The 19,266-nt window shown below is 47.1% G+C and overlaps 1 protein-coding gene across 1 annotated transcript in view; it reads right to left on the reverse strand.

The window, feature by feature from the left end:
* ARHGAP36 (Rho GTPase activating protein 36) overlaps positions 1-13,989 on the reverse strand; it is a 30,271-nt gene extending 16,282 nt beyond the window's left edge. Inside the window, exon 1 of the mRNA XM_039250793.1 lies at positions 13,932-13,989. Coding sequence (XP_039106724.1) covers positions 13,932-13,989 — 58 coding nt within the window. The remainder of the gene's footprint in view (positions 1-13,931) is intronic.
* Between the last annotated feature and the right edge of the window lie 5,277 nt (positions 13,990-19,266).

A 19,266-nucleotide genomic window follows, 5' to 3' on the forward strand; every position in this document is an offset into this window, starting at 1 on the left:
CCCGTCCTGGGACAAGCTGCAGGTTCTGCGAGCGCTTAAGCTCTGCCGCTCAAATTCCCCCACTCTCTGTAAAGCCTTCCCCGGTGGGGCAGGGGTGATTCATAGCAATTTTCCACGCAGCAGCCAGCTCAGTGCCTTACGCATACCTGTTTGCTAAATTCCCTGGGCTACTCCCACTGTTTCTCACTGTACCCCCACAATCTTCTCTCCCTTTGTTCAAAGCTGAACTCTCCTTTAAGATTCAGCTCAAGGGTCCCTTCCTCTGAGTACTGCAAATTTCCCCTCCCCTGGCCATGCCACATAATCTCACATTACAGGTGAAGGAAAGGCAGAGGTGGAGGTTTTGATGGTTAAGAAACTTAAGGAAGGGCACAGAGATAATTAGTGGCAGAGCCAAGAAGAAGGCCCAGAACTCCTGGATCCCAGCTCAGCACACTTTTTGCTACCCCTCTTTGCTTCCCTTCTGCCCTGTTTTGCAGGGCACTGGAGAGCAGGGAACATCTCTTGTTGGCCCCTTGTACACAGGGAGCACAAGGAACAACCCCCTCCTCTCCTTGCCTCACTCTTCTGGCTCCTTGTTTCCCATAGTGTCCAGGGCCTCTGCCCTTAAAGATTCAGAAACAAAGAGATCATTTTGTTCAAAGTCCAGTGCAAGAGCAAACAGAAGTCGACTCTACAAAGCCCTCTACCCACCTGGATGAGAATGGTCTCAGTAACCTCCCCTCTGCAACACACACACACACACACACACACACACACACACACACACAAACTAACTATAGTCTTCGCCTTTCTTTTTCTATCTTCTTGGTACCTGGCAAAATCAGAAGGCATCCACACTTGTCCAAACCATCTTACCTTCTAATACCTCTTCCAAAAAATGCTTCCCTTCTAATCTGCAGCCCAGCAATGATATATACCAATCACTGTTCAGCCAAGCAAAAATATATTATTCACAAGTACTAAACATTCTCATCTGATGCAACAAGAGTAATGCGGGGTTATAAACGCAAGCTCTCAAAAGAGGAGAATTTCAAATATGCAATTACACCCCCTCCCAACTGGATTTTCTCATCTCCTGGACAAAGTAAATAGACAAAGGGAGGGGTTGTTGTTGACTTGCAGAGGGACAGGAAGGGAAAAGAAAGAGGAGGAGAGTCAAGAATGCCAGAGTCTATGGGTGAACCTGGCAAGAAGGAGTGGGAAGCAGAGCCTAGGCAAAGGAGAGAAGGAAGGAAAGGGAGGGGAGAGGAAAGAGGGCAGTTGGTGACTCCAGGCAAACACAGATACTGGGGCAGCCCAGGGAGACATGGACTTATTTCTCAAAGGTTCAGGGATGTGGAATGTGGCTCTTAGGGACCTGCATTGGAAATGGTGTCCTGGAGCCCAGTGGCCAAGTCTCTCTTATCCCCTACCAAAGGGAGAGAGCTTCTGGCTCTATAGCAGCAGCACTGGTGGCGCTCTTTTCACTAGAAGTACCACTTTGCGACCATCACTACCAAGAAGATGCCCTCTTCTCTTCCTCCTCCTCCCACCCCTCCCCCTACAGTAATTCAATAAATCTTACCCTACACAGGAATGTAATTTGAATGCTCAGGGCAGTTTTCCTTTCCATTGAAGAAGAGAATCTCTCCCTCTCCTCCTGCTGAAAATGGGCTGGGTGCTGCCCCTTTATACATTCTAGAGCACCAGATCAGGAGAGGGGGAGAAAGGGAGGGAGCGGCAGTTTGAGGCTGGTCCAAATTGTCCTTGGCATCTCTCTCTCTCTCTCTCTCTTTCCCTCTCTCTCTCTCTCTCTCTCTCCCTGGTGGAATTTTCTGCAGCCCCTCCTTCTGGTGCTGGCAGCTCTGCTCCCCTTCCTCATTGCAGCATCCTGCAGTCATTCCCCCACACCTTTGTGATATGGGACTGATATTGGGGTACATCTTTCTGATGATGCTTGCTTCTAATGTGGGATATTAGATTGATATACCAGGGAAAAATTTTAGTTGGCAGTGGGTGGGTGTCACAGAAGATGAAAAGAGAAACACATTCAGGTAGCCAACTACCTTTCCAGGAAAGCAACACAGGCCAGTGTTGGGGGCAGTTGGGAGACATGATATGAACCTGAGTGCACAGGGAGCCAACTTAGGCAGAAGAGCAGCAGGTTGCTGGTTTGGGTTATAGTGATTGCCTTGGAGGCATAAATACATAAATACTTCATGATATATCAGCAAGAACGTAAATCACCGAATATCACTCAGACTCAGTTTTCTCAACTGCAAAATACGGCAGTAAATGTTTACCCTATAGCACTGTGGGGAAGAGTGTGTGAAATAACATCAGTAAAGTACTTAGCACATGGCCTGGCACAGAGCCCCTTGCCCCCTTAACTTCCTTCTGGTGTTGGGCACAGGAAGGAAAAGAGTTTCCCAAGATCACATAGCAAGTAGCAGAGTCAGGATTGGAACCCAGGTGACTGAAACACCCTCCCCAAGAGGGGTGCTTTCCACTCTACTTCCTCCTCTAAGAAGGCTGCCAGGGCTATCCTTGGGGACTTGGCTGGAGTGGAAGTGAGGAGGTGGGTTAGGAGGTGACTCTATGCATTTGTATATAGAGACTTCTATCACTTAGCTCCAGCCCCAAGGGCTCAGGTTTCAGCTTCATCCCTCTGCTCATCCTCACTCAAGTAATCTCCCCATGTCATCTTGGACTGATTCATTGCCACTTTAGCACCACCTCTGCTGCTCAACTCTGAGACAGTGACTCACCCTCTCACTGGCCAGGGCCTCTGTCCTCCAGGAAAGAGGCTTTCTTCTTAATTGACTGCAGAAGCCTCAGCCGCAGTAGAACAACGCCCTTCCAGGCAGGCTTACAGATGGAAAGCTTTGAAGAGGAAAGGGATAGCCCCTACCCCAAAGCCACTACCTCATCCCCACAGTGCCGGGAGCACCAATATTGGAGTCCTCTCTGCAGATTCCATATGATAACTCCCTAGGCACACTCAAGTCACAGTGTTTCCAAAAGAAGTCACACAGGCATATTTTTGCCACATCTATACAGCCACAGTGCTGTGTCTGGCACTGTGTTAGGCACCGGTGAGACATAAGGTAGGAGGAGATGTCCTTGGAATCCAACAAGTGACCACCACAAAGGTAAAACAAACAAACAAACAAAACCCCAAAACCATAATGTGGCAACTTGGAAAGGGGGAGAAAAGAATGCAGGGAGAAGTAAATTAGGAAGTACCCGTGAAGAGAGGAGGTGATGGAGAGAAGGGCTTCACCACAGCCCCAGTCCTTGGGGCTGTGACCTGGAATATCTTGTGATTATCAAGTGGCATCTCTAAAATCACTGCTGCAAATGTTTCCCTTAAACACAGAACATTGCTTAAGTACTTGAATGCTAACTGAACCCCTGTTTCTCCTCTGCCTTTCTAACCAGGTTGAGGGCATCATCAGGTGGCCATATATCCCTCCCTCTGATTCCCCCATCTCGCCAAACTTTGAAATCTTTCTTTCATTAGGGTTGGGGAGAGGAGGAGAGACTGGAAAGGAATGGTGGTCTTCCAGATCTTAACTGGAATAAGCATTTTACATGTTTCCTTTCAACTTCACAACCACTCCGCCAACCTAAGTCAGTGACTTGCCAAGCTAATCAGCTACGAAGTGGCAGAGCCGGGATTTGAACTAAAAGGAGCTAAGCCTACGGCATGGCTCTTTACACAATGCGCGCAGGGGGCAGGGGTCCTCTTTCTCCACCACTCCTCCACCCGCTGTCCATCTGAACAGAAAGGAGGAAGGCAGGCGACAGGAACCAGATGGTCATTTGGCCGCGGAGCCTTCTGGAGTGACCCCTGTAGCTTGCTACAGTGGGAGGAGACCTCAGAGTTTCCTGCGGGGGGCTATGTGGCCGGGAGTGCAAAGCACCTTTGGCGACTCTACTGCCCCCTGCTGCCCGCGGCTCCCCAGCCTTGCCGTAGCTGCCGTTCTCAGGAGGGCTTGTGTGCTAAGAAAAAGCAAAAACAAAACAAAAAACTCACCGATCGCCCAACAGCTGTCACGGGCTGGTGCGGGGCTGCAGATAGCTCTACCAGATTTGGTGATAAAAACAGGAGGAAAGAACATTTATGACGCCCTACTATGTGTCCAGCGCGAGGTCTGTGATTTTTATGCAGAAAATCAGTTGCTTTGCAAAATAGTGAGTTCTCCATTAAGAGAAGTCTTCAAGCTAGGTTAGGACAGGTTTCGCAAAAAGCTTCTCTGCAGATCTAAACTCCTTACTTCTTGAAACCAATAAAGCTCTCCACCCTTAACAGTGGTCCACTCTCTCATCGAGGGGAGGAAAAAGCACCCGCTGAGGGGCAGAGGTCAAGACGAAGTAGGGGAGGGTACGGGAGGAGGAGCCTCCCTGGGGGTCGACTATACTCCAAAGCAGGGTCCCCGCCGAGCCCTCGCGCTCGCCACCCACCGGCAGATTTCCCCTGACCTTCCAGTTTTCCGGGGGTTGCGACTGGACCCCACCCGGACCCAACTCACTCTCTTTGCTTGGGAACGGGGAACAGGCACCTTAAGTGGGCAACACCTCAGGTCAAAGGGAAAAGAGCGTCTGTGCCTGCACCGCCTCTCCGGCCCATCCCCCCTCTTTCCTTCCCCTCCTCGCCTTCTCGCCCCCTTCTCTTCCGCCTGGAGGGAAGGAGGGGGCGGGCTGTGTGTGTATGTATGCATGCATGTACGCGTGTGTGCGCGCGCGCGGGTGCGGTACGTCTGTGTGTGCGTTCCGTGTGTCGCTGGGTGTTGGGTGTGTGAGCGCGGCGCATGTTTTAGCCCGAGTGCTTGGTGTGGAGTGTATTTGATTTGCGCTCGGATATGGAGCGTGTGTTTGTGCAGTGTTTGCGTGTGCACGCTTGTAGGTTGCACGTTTCTGCCCGATTATAGTGTGACTGTGTGGGTGCGATCTGAATGTGGGTGTGTTCGATGTATGGTTTCTGCCGGGGTTTGTGGTCGTGTTGTGGTGAGTGTGTATGTGTGTGCAGTGTGCATATGTGTGTGTGCGTGTTGAAGGTCATGTGTATATGTGTGTTTGCTGTGTGTTTACCCTTAGATGTGCTGTGCCAATGTGAGTTTACCGGTGGTGTTTCTTGTGGTGTATAGTGTGTGAGTGAATTCATGAGCGAGATGTCTTTATGTGATCCTTTAAGGTGTGTGTGTTCCAAGGTTCTTGTGCGTGAAGGTGAGGGGTGTGTGTGTCATTGGCTGTGATGTGTTCATGTGTGTGGTGGGGCCGCAAGTGGCTAGTTTATGTATTCAGATGGAGGGCTGGGTACCGTGTGTATTTTGGAGTGGGGTCGCTGCCTGAGTATGGTGTGTGAAAGAACAGGGTTGTCTAAAGAATCCAAGTGACAGTGTGCATGGCGTTTTTTATTTTTTAATTGGGGGTGTGGTGCGTGTCGCCAGGACTGGGACGAGGAAAGCGGTAGGGGCCCGCGAACGGAGCAGAGTCTCCCGCTGGCTTGATCTGCCCCGTCTGTGTCTGCCTGCCCCTCGCTGGTGCTCTCAAGGCCCGATGGGGCAGGGTGTGAGCTTACCTGGCTGCTTAGAGGAAAGAAGAGGAGGGCGCTGCACGTGATTGGCCAGGTAGGGCGCCTAGGGCGCGGTGCAGGGGCTGGTGGGAGTAAACTGTAGAGATTCTTGGTCACTTACCCGACACCCCTTCCCCCAGGAAATCCCAGCCCTTGCCTAGCTGAGCCCAACTATTTGCCCTGGGCCTGGCTGTTTCACACCTCCTTGGCTTTGTGTGGGCAGATCTAGCTACCTGGAATCCCTTTCCTCCTGGGCTTTGTGACAAACTCCTACTTATTTTTTTTAAGACCTAACTTAAGAGTCACAAAACTTTCTCTGCTTCCTGTACCTCTCCCTCCCAGGTGAGGTCTCCCTCCCTTGAGCCACCATAGTTAACACTCTTTATACTTCTCATGACATGATCATACGTAACTGCAATTATTGGCCTTTCCTTTTAAACTCTGAGCTCCTGCAGAGAACGCCTGATATAGAGTAAAAATAATGGTAGTGATCATAATAATAACGTTACCATTCATTAAGCACTTATTGTGCACCAGGCTTTGGTCTATGTGCTCTTACCTGCATCACCTCCTTGGGTCCTCACAATGACCCTGTGAGGTAGGTGGAGCTATGATTGTGGCTATTTTACACCTCACATATCAAGCTCAGAGTAGTTAAGTAACTTCCCCAGGGTCACCCAGCGAGAGGGAGGCAGAGCTGGCATTTAAACACAGGTTTGCTGTGCTCCCTAAACCTTTCATCTATACCTGACAGCCTCACCAAGGGTCCCCGATTCTTGCTCAGCATTGAAGTCTCTATCAAACGGTATTATTTCCTAACAAATCTTTCCTTTGAGTTTCCTAACATCACCAAGAGTGCTCAGCATAATGACTTTCTTTGTCTCTTCAACAGCTGATACCTTCTCCACCTAATTACCTGGTTTGTTGACACCTCAAAATCTTTAATTACTGTAGGCTCATCAGCACCTCACCAGCTCCAGTTCTGGGAGCTCTCCTTAGCCTGGTGCTGAAAGAAAGATCAGAGAATGAGCATTTTCTAGCCATGGGGTCCTGGGAATTGGGTATGGAGGAGGATGGAGGTGAGGGGTCAGGATGGAGTTAGGGAATGATTTCACAGCTTACCCAGACCCATTTTTAAAGCATTACCACCAGAAGTTGGTATACAGTAAATTTCAAGCAGGACAGTCATCTCCATAGCAAGCTGCACATAGAAAAACAAGCAGGCCCCTCCCCCAGGAAAAGATTCTTGAATGGCCCCATTTTGTATTACTCAATTTTAGAGGGGGGAGCACTGTGCTTGCCTAATGGGGCTCATGCTACTCTAATGCCTTCTGACTAGCCTCATATAAGAAATCCAAATTAAAACAATACATTGCATTTTGGGGAAACACATTTATGGGGGGGTGTCAGGCTAGCCACGGCTTCCAGCTCAGCCCCCAGGGAACCAGCCTAGACTGCTGCAAAGAGGTCAGGGGGTGGATAGAGAGGGACAATTCAGCTGTGGTGAGTCACTTCACCACTATTCAGGGGGGAAAGCGAGAAGCACGATTTAAATTGCTGCTGTTATTATTGTGCCCTTTCAACTGGCACAAATGAGCCTGGTGTGCGGCAGAAAAGCAGCTGGAACATCCATAAAGCTTCCCCCCAGCTGGGTCTGGGTCAGCACCTCATCCTGGGTGGGCAAGAAAAGCACTGCCTAAACTAATATGTAGCCAGAAAGTCTCCTTTTGAAAAAAGGTGGGGGGGGGGATGATAGAGGGGCCAGTCTAAGTCATGCAGGGCATAGACTAGCTGAAGCCCTTTGGTAAGTCCATACAAACTTGGTGTCTCCTAGCATCTGGTCTCAGGCATTTGGCTTTCTGCTGCTGTAGGCCAGTCTGACACCTCTGAATATACCAGCTTCACTTTCACTTCCTTAGAGTCACTCCTGTGAGGCCTCTTTTCTAAGGTTCTCTTCCTGCCTCCTATCCCAACACACACACACACACACACACACACACACACACACACACACACAGATTACTTGGAGCTTAAAACCACCCACTATACATCTCTCTCTCTCTTTGGAGTTCATAACCTGAGGATTACATAGGGAATTGTAAAGGTGGGAAAATGCATTAATAATCCCCATTATTCTCAACTGTAAACAGAAATTTGCTTGTTTTCATCCTAACAACAAGAACCTGTAATGGCAAGGTACAATTGTGAATTTTATTGTGGAGAGGGATCTTGGTTTCCCCATGACTGTAAAGCCCTTCAAAGATGAAAATCTTTGTTTTTGCTTTTTTTTTTTCCTGTGGGGGCAGAGGAGCTTTGAAGTGAGATAGCTTTGAGTTTGTAAGCCAGCTCCATCACTTACTTGCTGTGTGATCTTGGGAAGGTTACTTAATTTCTCTGATTCTCAGTTTTTCATTGTAAATTGCAGATGTTAACACCTGCCTTAGAAATGCTCAGATGACTGAAAGAGGAAAAACATGGAAAGCCCAGCCAAATACTTAACATACACAGTAGATGTTCAAGAAAAGGTTAATTCGCTTCCTCACACTCAACCCACCCTTATCACATATCTCAGAATGTCTCAACTACTTTGTTCAGAGGCTGAAGCCTACTGACTGACTTGCCAATTTTCCTCATTACTGGTGTGTCTAACACTCTTGAAATAGCCCCTCTTCTTTTAGGACAATGTTTTGATCAGCCTAATGCAGCCCAGGAAGAACTGGACCCTTAGTCCAATTCTCACTCTGTGGTTTCTCCTGGCAGTGTTAATGAGACCAAGGTTTCAGTTATAATACTCCATGCAGGAAATACTCCATACTCCTGCCCAGTGTCTGGACTCCCCCCACCCCCACCAGTTATGGCCTGAATCCCCCAACCCTCATTGCAGACGCAACCTCGATCCTGTCTCCCCAATATGTGCCATTGTACTCAAGAGAATGACAGCATGATTATTTCCTGGCTAAAGTGCCTCCATGACTTCTGTTTTGTTTTGTTTATTCACCTCTACTTTAGGCATTAAAAAAGGTTTCAAAGGCCACCAAGCTTGGGAGGTAGATGGGGTGACAAGGAGAGAGATGATGGGTATTTTTCTGAGATATACTTTGCAGCACCTAAAATACAGCTCCAATTCATTGTTTGTTTGCAGTTAAAGGAAAGTAAAATCTACCCTTTGCCAAAAATGGTAAAGTGAGAGAAGACCCCAATCTGTGCCCTTTCCTCCCTGATGCTATTGTCTCCCTCTAGAGACAAAAGCAAGTCACTACAAGCTAAAGCTGCATTTAAGCAGAGGGTAGTAGGGGAAGAAAGTGAAAGAATGGAGGGTAGGGGGTGGATATAATCCCAGGGAGTGATAAAGAGGCTACATAGAAAAGAAGCATTGAGATTCCAGGCCAAAAATGCTCTGAGAGTCTAGGCTCCAGCTGTTCCCTGTCTCTGCAAAATGCCTTCAACTACTCCCTTGCCCTCACCCCTCTTACTCATCCTGCATGCTGCCCTCACTGACCCTAGACTCCAGCATGAAAGATAATCTATTCGTGAGTCACTCTGAGGATTTGGGAATTTAGGTAAACTTCTCCAGCTTCTACCCATCTCTGTTTCTGAGGAGGGAAGTGACAGGAGTAACAATGAAGGGTCAGCCTTACCACATGTCTGCTGAAGCAGGGATCTAGTATTGGCCCTGGCCAATTTAATAAGCTTCTCTGAGTGCAGGAACCTACCGGTTGCTGGGTATTGGGTGCCCATCCCGAGGAAGCTGAGTGGTGGTTTTACAAGAGGTGTATTTGAGACGTGACAGTAGCTGCCAAGGCTCATCAAACATGCCATCTACCTACTTCTGCTGATACATGTGAGAACAAATGGTAGTGCCAGAAGGAAACAGAAATCGTTTCCTAGTGACTCAGAGCCCCAGCGATGAGGACACAGGTGGTATTTGCTTTGCATATTCCAGTTGAAATGTGCACTTCGTCATAGAAAGGAATCTATAAGCAATCAAATAGATCAAAGATCAGAATTTGGACTCTGAGCTAGGGAACAGCATCAACATCATACTGACCACGTAGTAAGTGTCTGCTGTGTATCAGTGTAGTGCTAGGGGCTTTGCAAATGTTATCTTTTTTAATCTCACTCAACCTGTGAAATCACACCAGAAGGGGCTGTAATCCTTACTCAGCCAGCCACTGAGTGGCAGTGAACAAGTTACTTAACTTCTCTGAGCTTTTGTATTTAAAATAAAGATAATAATACTTACCTTGGAGAGTTGAAAAGAATGTTAAATAAGATCATTTATGTAAAGTGACTGGTACATAGTAGATATCTGGAGAAGGAACAAAACATACCTTTTGATACCTGAGCCACAATTTAATGTAATTGATCTGACCATATTAATATTAATATTATTATTTATAACCTGGAAATGTAGATATTATTATGTCATCTAAAGAGAGGTTAAATAACTTGCTCACAGCAACACTACAAAAGCAGGCCTGAGACTCAAATCAGTTCTGCCTCTTCCCATCCAGTTTTAGAGGACATTTCATGATCATGTAGATGACTACATTTGGCTGACCTGCTTTAGTCATTACATTTGAAATCTGAAGGAAAAAAAATCCCTTGTGTTAAACAGTGTAGAGTAGGTTTCTAGATCACTGTATGGGCTATTTGCATATCATAGGACTTGTATGACCCTTTTAAAAACATTTTTAAGTTATAGGGTAAGATAAAAACAAGCTTGATAACAATTTTAAGAAACTGAAAAAATAACTATTATCCCACCAACTTAATAGGATCTCTTTACCTCGTTGCTGAATTTTCTTCCAGTCTCTCAAAAATCCGTACTTAATCCAATTATAATCATACAACTTCCCACGTTGCTACATATTCTTCATGAACACCATCTTTATAGCTGTAGACTAGTCTAACAAGTGATGTGTCATATAGTTTATTTAACCATTCCACTACCATCGGACATTTAGGTTGTCTTAGTAGATAGATAAGTGTGAGGAACAGAATGACGTTGCTTTCACCATTGCTATAATCATCCTCAGGAACCTGGTGTCCTGCTCTATCAATGCCCAATATGCTTTTCATCATTTGATATTTAAGCTTGATGAATGTCAAGCTCTATGGCTGGAGCCTAAGGTATGTGGCAAGAGTATTATTTTCTGCCAGTTTTCATCACACAGATTCTGTATTTTATCCTGTATTTAACCTAGGAACCTATGCTCAAGAGTGCCACATTTTTTTCTCCTATGGAGAAATTACTTTGGAGGTGCAAACAAATGATTTACAAAGGATGTTTTGCCATTGGTGAGTGGGGGTGGTAGTCTGATAGCATGACCAGGGGTGTGGGGTGTTGCTTTGTCAAACTTGCCCCAGCTCTGGAAAATAATCCTGTTACAGCTCAACCAGGCCCAATCTTAGCAAATTGATTGGGTCCCATCTCCAAGAAAAGATCACATTTGTATGTAAAGTGGGCCCCAGGGCCCCTTCAGCTTTAGAGTTTTGGCTGTTTTACAGAAGTCCAACTGTCTGAGGCTAAATCCAATGCCAAAAGTGAACTGGAGAGAGAATTTCAAGTGGGTCAGTCATGCTGTCCCTTTCCCTGGGAAAGAAAACCTTTCTGGGCCACTGTTCTTCCCAGATCTCAATGATGCCTCATCCAGACGTCTTCAGATGGTCATCCACTGTCCATTGCCACCCTCAAAAGATGGCTCTGACATACCAACTATCTCCTGGGAAAGTGGGGGTGGGTGAATGAAAGAACATTTAGAATACTTGCCCCTCTCTTTCCAGTCAGTGGCCAGCTACATCCCCTTACCTCTGACTCCAGAGGATTTCTGAAAGATATTTGAAGGGAGGCATCCAGGACAATTATAGCCCTACAGAATATCAACAGATATTCTCCAGGTGGCACAGCATTTCTGAGGGGGAGTTGGATGAATGAGTTCTTACCTGGTTAAAAAACTGTACTCAAAGACTAGTTACTTATTTCAGAGTAATGTTGTGTGACCTCAGTGAGATCATACATAAAGGACTCAACATCTAGGAAGCATCTCACATATATTGGCTGCTCTTGTATGAGTCACAGAGCTGGTGTGGGCAGCGGTGTGCCTCTGGCATATGTGGGGGGACAGGTCTTACCAGACTGGAAATTCAGTAGCAAATCTAAGGTGTTGCACTTGGGTTCAAACACCAACTAAATACAGAATGGAGACTCTGAAAAGAACTTGGGTTTGCTTTTTTTTTTTTTTTTAAAGTAGCCTCAGTTGAAAGTACTTACAATATAAATAAGCTATTTGTATGAATTGTGTGGCATGTACATGGGATCTGTGTGTGGCATGCTTATATGTGATGTGGGTGTATTGTATTGTGTGTGAAAAGCATGTCATGCATGTGAAGTGTGTGTGTTTATGCATTTGTGATTTGTATGTGGGCATGTGTGGGTGTGGGAAAGTGTATGTATGTGTGTAATTTCTGGCTACATATTTGTGCACCATGAGTGCAATGTGTGCTTCCAAATGAGGGAAAGTCAGCCATCCAGGACTATATTTACAAGGGCACAGCTGGAAATCCTCTTTTGGCCAGGTCACTAGGCACTCACTACTTGGAGCATGTTCAAAGAAGAGCAGCTAGATGCGGGTAGGAGCCTTGCAGCCATGTCACATGTTAAACAGATGAAGGAACTGGGGAAGTTTAGCCTGGGTAAGAACAGGACTGAGTGGGGGTGAGGGAACAGGGAGGGCTGGCACTGTTCCCTTGGAAAGATCATGAACGGCAGCGCTGGGGCCAGAAGGACATAGATTTGGGTTTGGTTTAAGGAAAAGCCTTCAAATTCTAATAGACATAGATATCTTTTGATGAGGATGGGCTTCCTTGTGTGATACTGACCCCCCTCCAATGGGGTTATTCATAAAGGCATCTTCATATTCTTGATCTCATTGGAGTTACACTGCAACCTTGCAGGCCAGGTAGGGGTGGAAGGGTTCCCCCTACCCTTTTTTTGAAGATAGAGTACCTAAGCCAAAAGGCATTAAAAGGCATTCATAAAACTCCCCCTGCCTTTTTTCAATTTACCAGGATCACATAAAGCTGAAAGAAAATACAGAACAAAAACTAAACTTTCTGTGTATATGCAGATCTCTTTCCTTCTCAGAGATCTTGTGACTTGCCAGAGAGTGTACTTGAATTTGCTAAGTAAGCTGTAGTCCCTTAGCAGTAGGTCAGACTCCTGAGATGGTTCTCAGCAGGATGCTTGGGCTGAGAAGAACTAAAAACAAGTTTTTGCTGAAGTAAGTTGCTGAAGCCCACCCTCTCCCTGCCTCTCCTCCCCTGCTTGTGAGGGGGCAGAGGAAAGAGGAGACAGCCCCAGGTTTGGTCTATGGCTGGTGACCAATGACGCACTCTCACCAATATAGATTTTGGAGGTGGAGACTATGGAAAAACAGGTGGCAGTGGGGGCAGGTGGCAGCCTGGAAGGGGTAGAGCCTATCAAGGGGGAGTGAAGGACAGTGTGGGTGGGGGTCCTGGGAAATCTCAAAAAGAAAAAATCAGTCTCCTGAAACTTTGAGGATAAAAAATAATCGGTTTCCAAAATGTACTTTGTAGAAGCAGTTCCAGGAAAGGGATGAAATGCCACCCACATGTTTTGATCCGTGCTGTGGTCTTTGCACACCTATGTCCTCAACTCCACAGGGAAAGGGAAACCGCTCATTGCTTTCAAGCACCCAAGAAGAGACTCAGGCTAAAGACCCTAGGCCTCCACCGCCAGGCAGTTTGGGGCAGTGGGCAGTTGGCAGAGCTTCCGTAGAACCAGGTTTGCTGCCAACTCCTTGTATGACCTTGGACAGGCCTTCGCCTTCTCTCGGCTTCAGTGTCGCCATCTCTTAAATGAAGGGGTTGAATTCGACGACTCTAAGGGGGCCCATGTTGATATTCCGTAGTTAAGACTGGGATGCGAGGGACAAGCTTAAGTCAAAAGGACCCCCTCCCCCGCCCCATCTTCAGAGTCCCTGGGCCCGGCCGCCCTGCGCGGGACGTTCCTCCTTGGGGCTTTAGGGCCCTTGGGGTTGCGGGATGGCGTGTCGGGCCCCGGGATCGGCTGTCTCTGGGCGCGGCCAAGCCAGCGACTCCGCCCCCGCGCTCGCCCCGCGTCCTGCCGGGCCATTAGCGCGATTGCTCGCAGTTCCCGGCAAAGCTGGTGATTTATGCGGGGCCTCGACGGGGCAGTCCCTTGAGCCAGGAACAATTAGCTAAAAGCCAGCGGGATGGGAGGCGAGGAGGCGGCGAGCCAAGCCCCAGGGCGCCCTGCCGGGGCTGCAGCCGCCGGCCGCCCTGGGCCCGAGCACCCCAGCTCCCGGACTCGGTGGGCCCCACTCACCACGGCGGGGGCGGGGCTCAAAGGCCGAGGCGAAAAGGCAGTCCAGAATCCACGCCATGACCCGCGCCGAGCGCCGGCCGCCTCGAAGCTGGCTTCCGCGCTGTCCCCGCACAAGGCCGCCCTAAGTAGCCCCCGGTGACCACGCCCTGAGCCGCACCCTGCACCCAGCTCAGAGTGTCTTGGTCACCGGACACCTCGGGCTTGTCACAAAGGGGGCAGGGCCTCGGGGGAGCCCCCCCTCCCGCCAGAGGAGAGACCGTTGGTCCTACAGCCCCTTCCCCCACGCGGAGGGAGGCCAAGATGCAGCTGCGGTCCCCGGAGCTCACTCTGAGGGCAGGACCCTGCCCCTATCTCGGGGAGCCCGAGTCTGAGGGGAGACGCCACCTCAGACCCGCTGAGCCCCAAATCTGAGTGGGAGGGGAGGTCTCTGCTCCCCAGGAGCCCTCTGATCGGGCACATAAAAGCAGGCCTGTCCCCAGGTGCTGGAATTTGCAGGCGAGGTGGTGCACCTGTCCCAGGGAGCCTCAGATCTGGGGGGGGGGGGGGTCACCTGTATCACAGCCCTAAAAAAACCCCGCACGTTTGGGGTGACACATCTTCTCAGCCCTGGGGAGACCCAGTCTAGGTGGCAAATGGTGTCTGCCCAGGATTCCCGAATCGGAAGGGGAGGAACTGCCTAGGCCCTTGGGAACCTCCTGTTTTAGGGGAGACATCATCACTTCAGCCCTGGGTAGCTCCAAATCTGGTTTTAAGTCCCTCTTCCATTCTACAGAACCAAGAATGTGAGTAGGAGAAAAGAGCTTTGTCCCTCAAGGTGACTGAAAGCTGAGAGTAATTTTACTGCCCCTGCCTTGCGTATCCCTCAAGAAAGAGGGAGATGTTATGTTTCCTGCGGAACCTTCGTGTGTTAGAGCGTTGATCTCCAAGTGAGATGAAAGAAGTAGGTATCAGTGTGAGATACTCCCAGTTGCCACTGACTTACAGATTCTGCTGCCTATACTTTTGCTCTGGGAACTGGCACAGGAGGGGCACCAACATTTATTTTTAGAAAGAATTTGATATTTGATATTTCAGTGAGGGGGGCGGTATGTGTTGGATTTTACTACACTTCATCTATGACTTTATATATTTAAATTTTAAATACATATGGGGGCACATGCCATGATGGGTTCAGTGTGTAGGGCACCTGGTAGTAGTAAACCAGCCCCGAACTGCTTAAGTCCAAGGACCCAAATTAATTTCTCCCCCAATTGGCAGTTTTGGGCTGTGTGACTCCGTGCTTGTTTTTCTCCACTGGGAAAATGGGGCTCGGTCGATCAAAATTCTAGTGAGGAGGTAGCAAGAAATATGAAAACTCCTCTTCCAACAACTTGATTGCTGGCCTGAAGAGAGGAAACTGCAATTGCAGGTCCTTTGGGGAGAGTAGTTATTACATGTGTTTTGTTAACCGCTGATATTAGCATTAATGCGGCAAAAGGGGTGCATAAAATGGAAAAAATCACCTGTACTTTGTCATGCAATTCTTAGCAAGTCAAGGCTCTAGTCAGAGTTTAAAGGGCTTCCAATCATTTGCCTTCCTTTCTGGGAAACATGGTACCACTCTGCTTTTGTACCAATTTTAAAATCATTTCCAATTTTCTGTTTTCTAAAAGCAATCAAAGACAACAAACATTCACCAGACCTACTCTTTTACCAATTTCTGCTGTACAAATACCCAGTCATCCTAGCCAAACAAGCCTTACATCTAGAAATGTCCAGTTTCAGACCCTGGATATTGAAATCTCAGTCTTACCTCTTCCCATGAGCTTATCCACCACCAGCTTTTTTCATGGCATCAATGGGTTTCTTTTTTTCCAGCTGAATGAGCTTTTTCCTTTTTCTTTTTTTCTCTTTCTTTCTTTCTTTCTTTCTTTCTCTCTTTCTTTCTTTCTTTCTTGCTTTCTTGCTTTCTTGCTTTCTTGCTTTCTTTCTTTCTTTCTTTGGCTCCCTCGAGGGAAGGCTGCCTGCCCAGTCCAATCCAATGGGCCTCAGTAACTGAAGTTTCTCTGCTTCCAGAATAGCTCTACTAGAGGTACAAACTCCTGACAGCTATCGTTTGTTGCCTTTTTCTGCAAGAGAAGCGATGGGGTAAAGGAACAAAGCTAGGGATGCTCACAGGCCTAGACTGGATGCCCAATTCTGCTGTGTACGAGCTGTGTCATATCAGGAAAATTACTTCGGAAGCCTCTCTGAGGCTTGCCTTTCCTCATCTGTAAAGTGGGGATATTAATAGTTGTGAAGAGCTCCAGGCAAACCAAAGCCAACTCTTTTGAAAAAAGAAAAAGAAAAGAAAAGAAAAAGAGAAATGTAAGTTCAGAATTCTCAAGAAAATGTACTTAGCAGTTGAGTTTGCAGTTCTTTCTCTCCCTTTCCTTTGATCCACCTCCTCTGCCACGTAATTACTGTTCAGTTTCCTTTGAAAGGCTTATCCTCAACTCAATGTCACATACAAGGGGAATGCATTCATCTATCCATCCATCCATCCATTCACTCGACAAATATTTATCAAATGTTCTCTGTATGCAAGACATTGAGCTATGTATATAATGTCGATTCTTTCAATGAGTGATTGCACAATTATTTGTAAGTGTATAATTTGAAAACCCATGTGATAACCCGAGCATAAGCTAATGATTATTTTAAATGAAAAATAATCAAAATGCAAAATGGATGCACATTATTACATAAGCAGTACAAATAAATAATAAACCTGTACATGGGGGGGGGGGTAAGGCTAACAGGAAATACACCAGAATGTTAATATTGATTGTATTTAAGCAATGTAATTATGCATAAGTTTTTATTTTGTTATTTCCATATTTTCGTATTTTCCAAGATTTCTTTTTTTAAAAATTTTTAATGTTTTATTTATTTCTGAGAGAGAGAGAGAGACAGCGTGAGCAGAGGAGGGTCCGAGAGAGAGGGAGATACAGAATCTGAAACAGGCTCCAGGCTCTGAGCTAGCCGTCAGCACAAAGCCCAACATGGGGCTTGAACCCATGAACTGTGAGATCATGACCTGAGCCGAAGTCGGAGGCTTCACCGACTGAGCCACCCAGGTGCCCCCCAAACTTTCTTTAATAAACACATATTATTTCTGGAGTTAAAAGATACTACCTATAGAAAAGGAACTCTGTAACCCTGTCTTTGCTGAAGAAAGGATAGGGAAATGACTGGCGCCTTTAGGTTGGGGTTGTGCCATTGGTACAAGGCACTAGGGCTGGCTTTGGTGACCCAAAAAAAGCTGAAAGTGGGTCTGTGAGTAAAATGCAGGATGCCTTTCCCGTGCAGAGGCACATAACCAGTTATGATACCTCCTTCCCAAAATGCAGAGCCCTTTAGCACCGGCTTTGCACAGTCAGAAGCCAGTTAGCTTGGACCTGCAATCTCTCAACCTAAGGCATGTGCTCACAAGGGGCATGTTGGGTATATCTGCTCTCACTCTGACAGCCCAAGGCCTTGAGTTTGACATCTAGTTGCCTCTTCAGGGTCTCTCGTTGCAATTCCAATTAAGAGCCAAGCACCCTGCTCCTTACTTAGGTCACTGTTTTACCATAAGGTCTTTAGCAGAAAGAAAACATATTTTTAACTGGGAAGAACGCACAATGATGAATTCAAGCTGAAGGCTTGTGGACTGTGAGAGGGAAGGCTTAAAACCTTCCTATCTTTTTTTCCTGAAGCTCAAAAGTATTTGTCACCCAGGCAAACAGTTGCTAATTAAATGGGATTCTAAGAATCAAAGCTTGTCACAGTCAGAATCAGGGTTTCACAAAGTATGGCCCATTGGACCCAATGCATCAGAATCACTTTGGATGTGCTTTAACAATGCAGATTCCCTGCTCCCATTCCAGACCTACCGAACAAGAATTTCTGGGCATGGGAACCAGAAAACAGCATTTTTAGCAAGCTCCCCATGGGAGCTCTTATATCCAACAAAGTTAAAGAAATCTAATATAGAGGAAAGAAGTCTTTCCCTGAAAACCCCTCAGCACTGTCTCCCCATGGTACTCCAGCTATAAGCAACACTGGGGCAGCCATCTGCAGAACTTGATCTCTTTAACTCCACTCTACTTCCTTTTGGTGGGTGAGTGAATATGTATAATGAGAAATTAAGCAAACCTCAAAACTTGGAAATGTCTGGTGGTATTGAAATGAGCATACTCCACGAAACTCATCCACTTGGATTTTCTGAGAACCCTGGTGTATGTTTACATAGCATTTTTCAGTCTGCTTCTCTCATTGAGACTCCCTACCTGTTGGGTTTCTCATATCATGCAAAGGCAGTTGGAGTGCAGTGGAAAGAGCATGGTATTTAAAGGTAAAACACCAGGAGGGAGGCTGGATGAAGGCAAGCAGGTCTGCTACCCAACCCGAGTCTAGGGCTCCTCCTCTATGTAATGGGGATCCCCATCCCCCTGCTCACTTCCTTCAACAGGTTGTTATGATGGGCTCTGCAATTTCAGGGGTGAGATGGCAGAGGACTCTACCTCCAGGCCCGTGGATGGAATTGGCAGATTAGCAACCCTGTGTCCCAGCACCCCTTTTTGAGGAGTCCTATTAGAAGATTTACATGGTGTGCACAGGGATTGTTTGTGCTCTCTGAAAGGGAATATTAGCCTTAGGACCTCAGACTTTGCCTCTCTGCTTTTCTGTTTGGGAAAGATTTATCTGGGCTCATGGTAAACATAGCAAAATTATGGGGGGGACCTTTTGAGACCTCTCTGAACCTTAAAAAGGTTTGAGTTTCCTCATTTCCCAAATGGGATTGTACAAGGAAAACGTGACGTTCCTTTCTAGCTACTTAGCATTCCTAAGATACACTGTTTCCATAGCACATTTTTCCTCTCATAACCCCGTAGCTTCCATATACTGTCGTATAACCAAAGCCGGATGGGGTCCTGGCATCGTCTTTGTGAGGTAGAAATGGGAGAGAATTATTCCCATTTTTTAAGTTAGAAAAGCTGAGGCAAAAACAGTAAGTGACTAGCCCAAAGCCACCCAGGGGAAGGGAGATGACCCAAAGCGAGCCTCCGGATCTTGGCCCCCCACTGCTGCCACCCTGTTCTTTTCCAGTACCTCTCACTAGATCCCAAGAGCTGTCTGTCAGTGTACTGACACCACTCAGGAAAATGCAAGTTTCATCCTGACACCAGGAAGACAGAGCTACGATTACGCTTCAGTCCCCAAGGAGGCAGAGAAATTGCTTTTAGTTGACAAGTGCATCTCCCACACACATACCCCCTCTGGTTGAATGAAAAGATAAAATCAAGTTAAAAATCCCAAATGCTCTCTTAAT

Source organism: Hyaena hyaena, unplaced genomic scaffold (genome assembly GCF_003009895.1).
Source record: "Hyaena hyaena isolate Hyena2069 unplaced genomic scaffold, ASM300989v1 scaffold_383, whole genome shotgun sequence".
Classification (NCBI taxonomy): domain Eukaryota; kingdom Metazoa; phylum Chordata; class Mammalia; order Carnivora; family Hyaenidae; genus Hyaena; species Hyaena hyaena.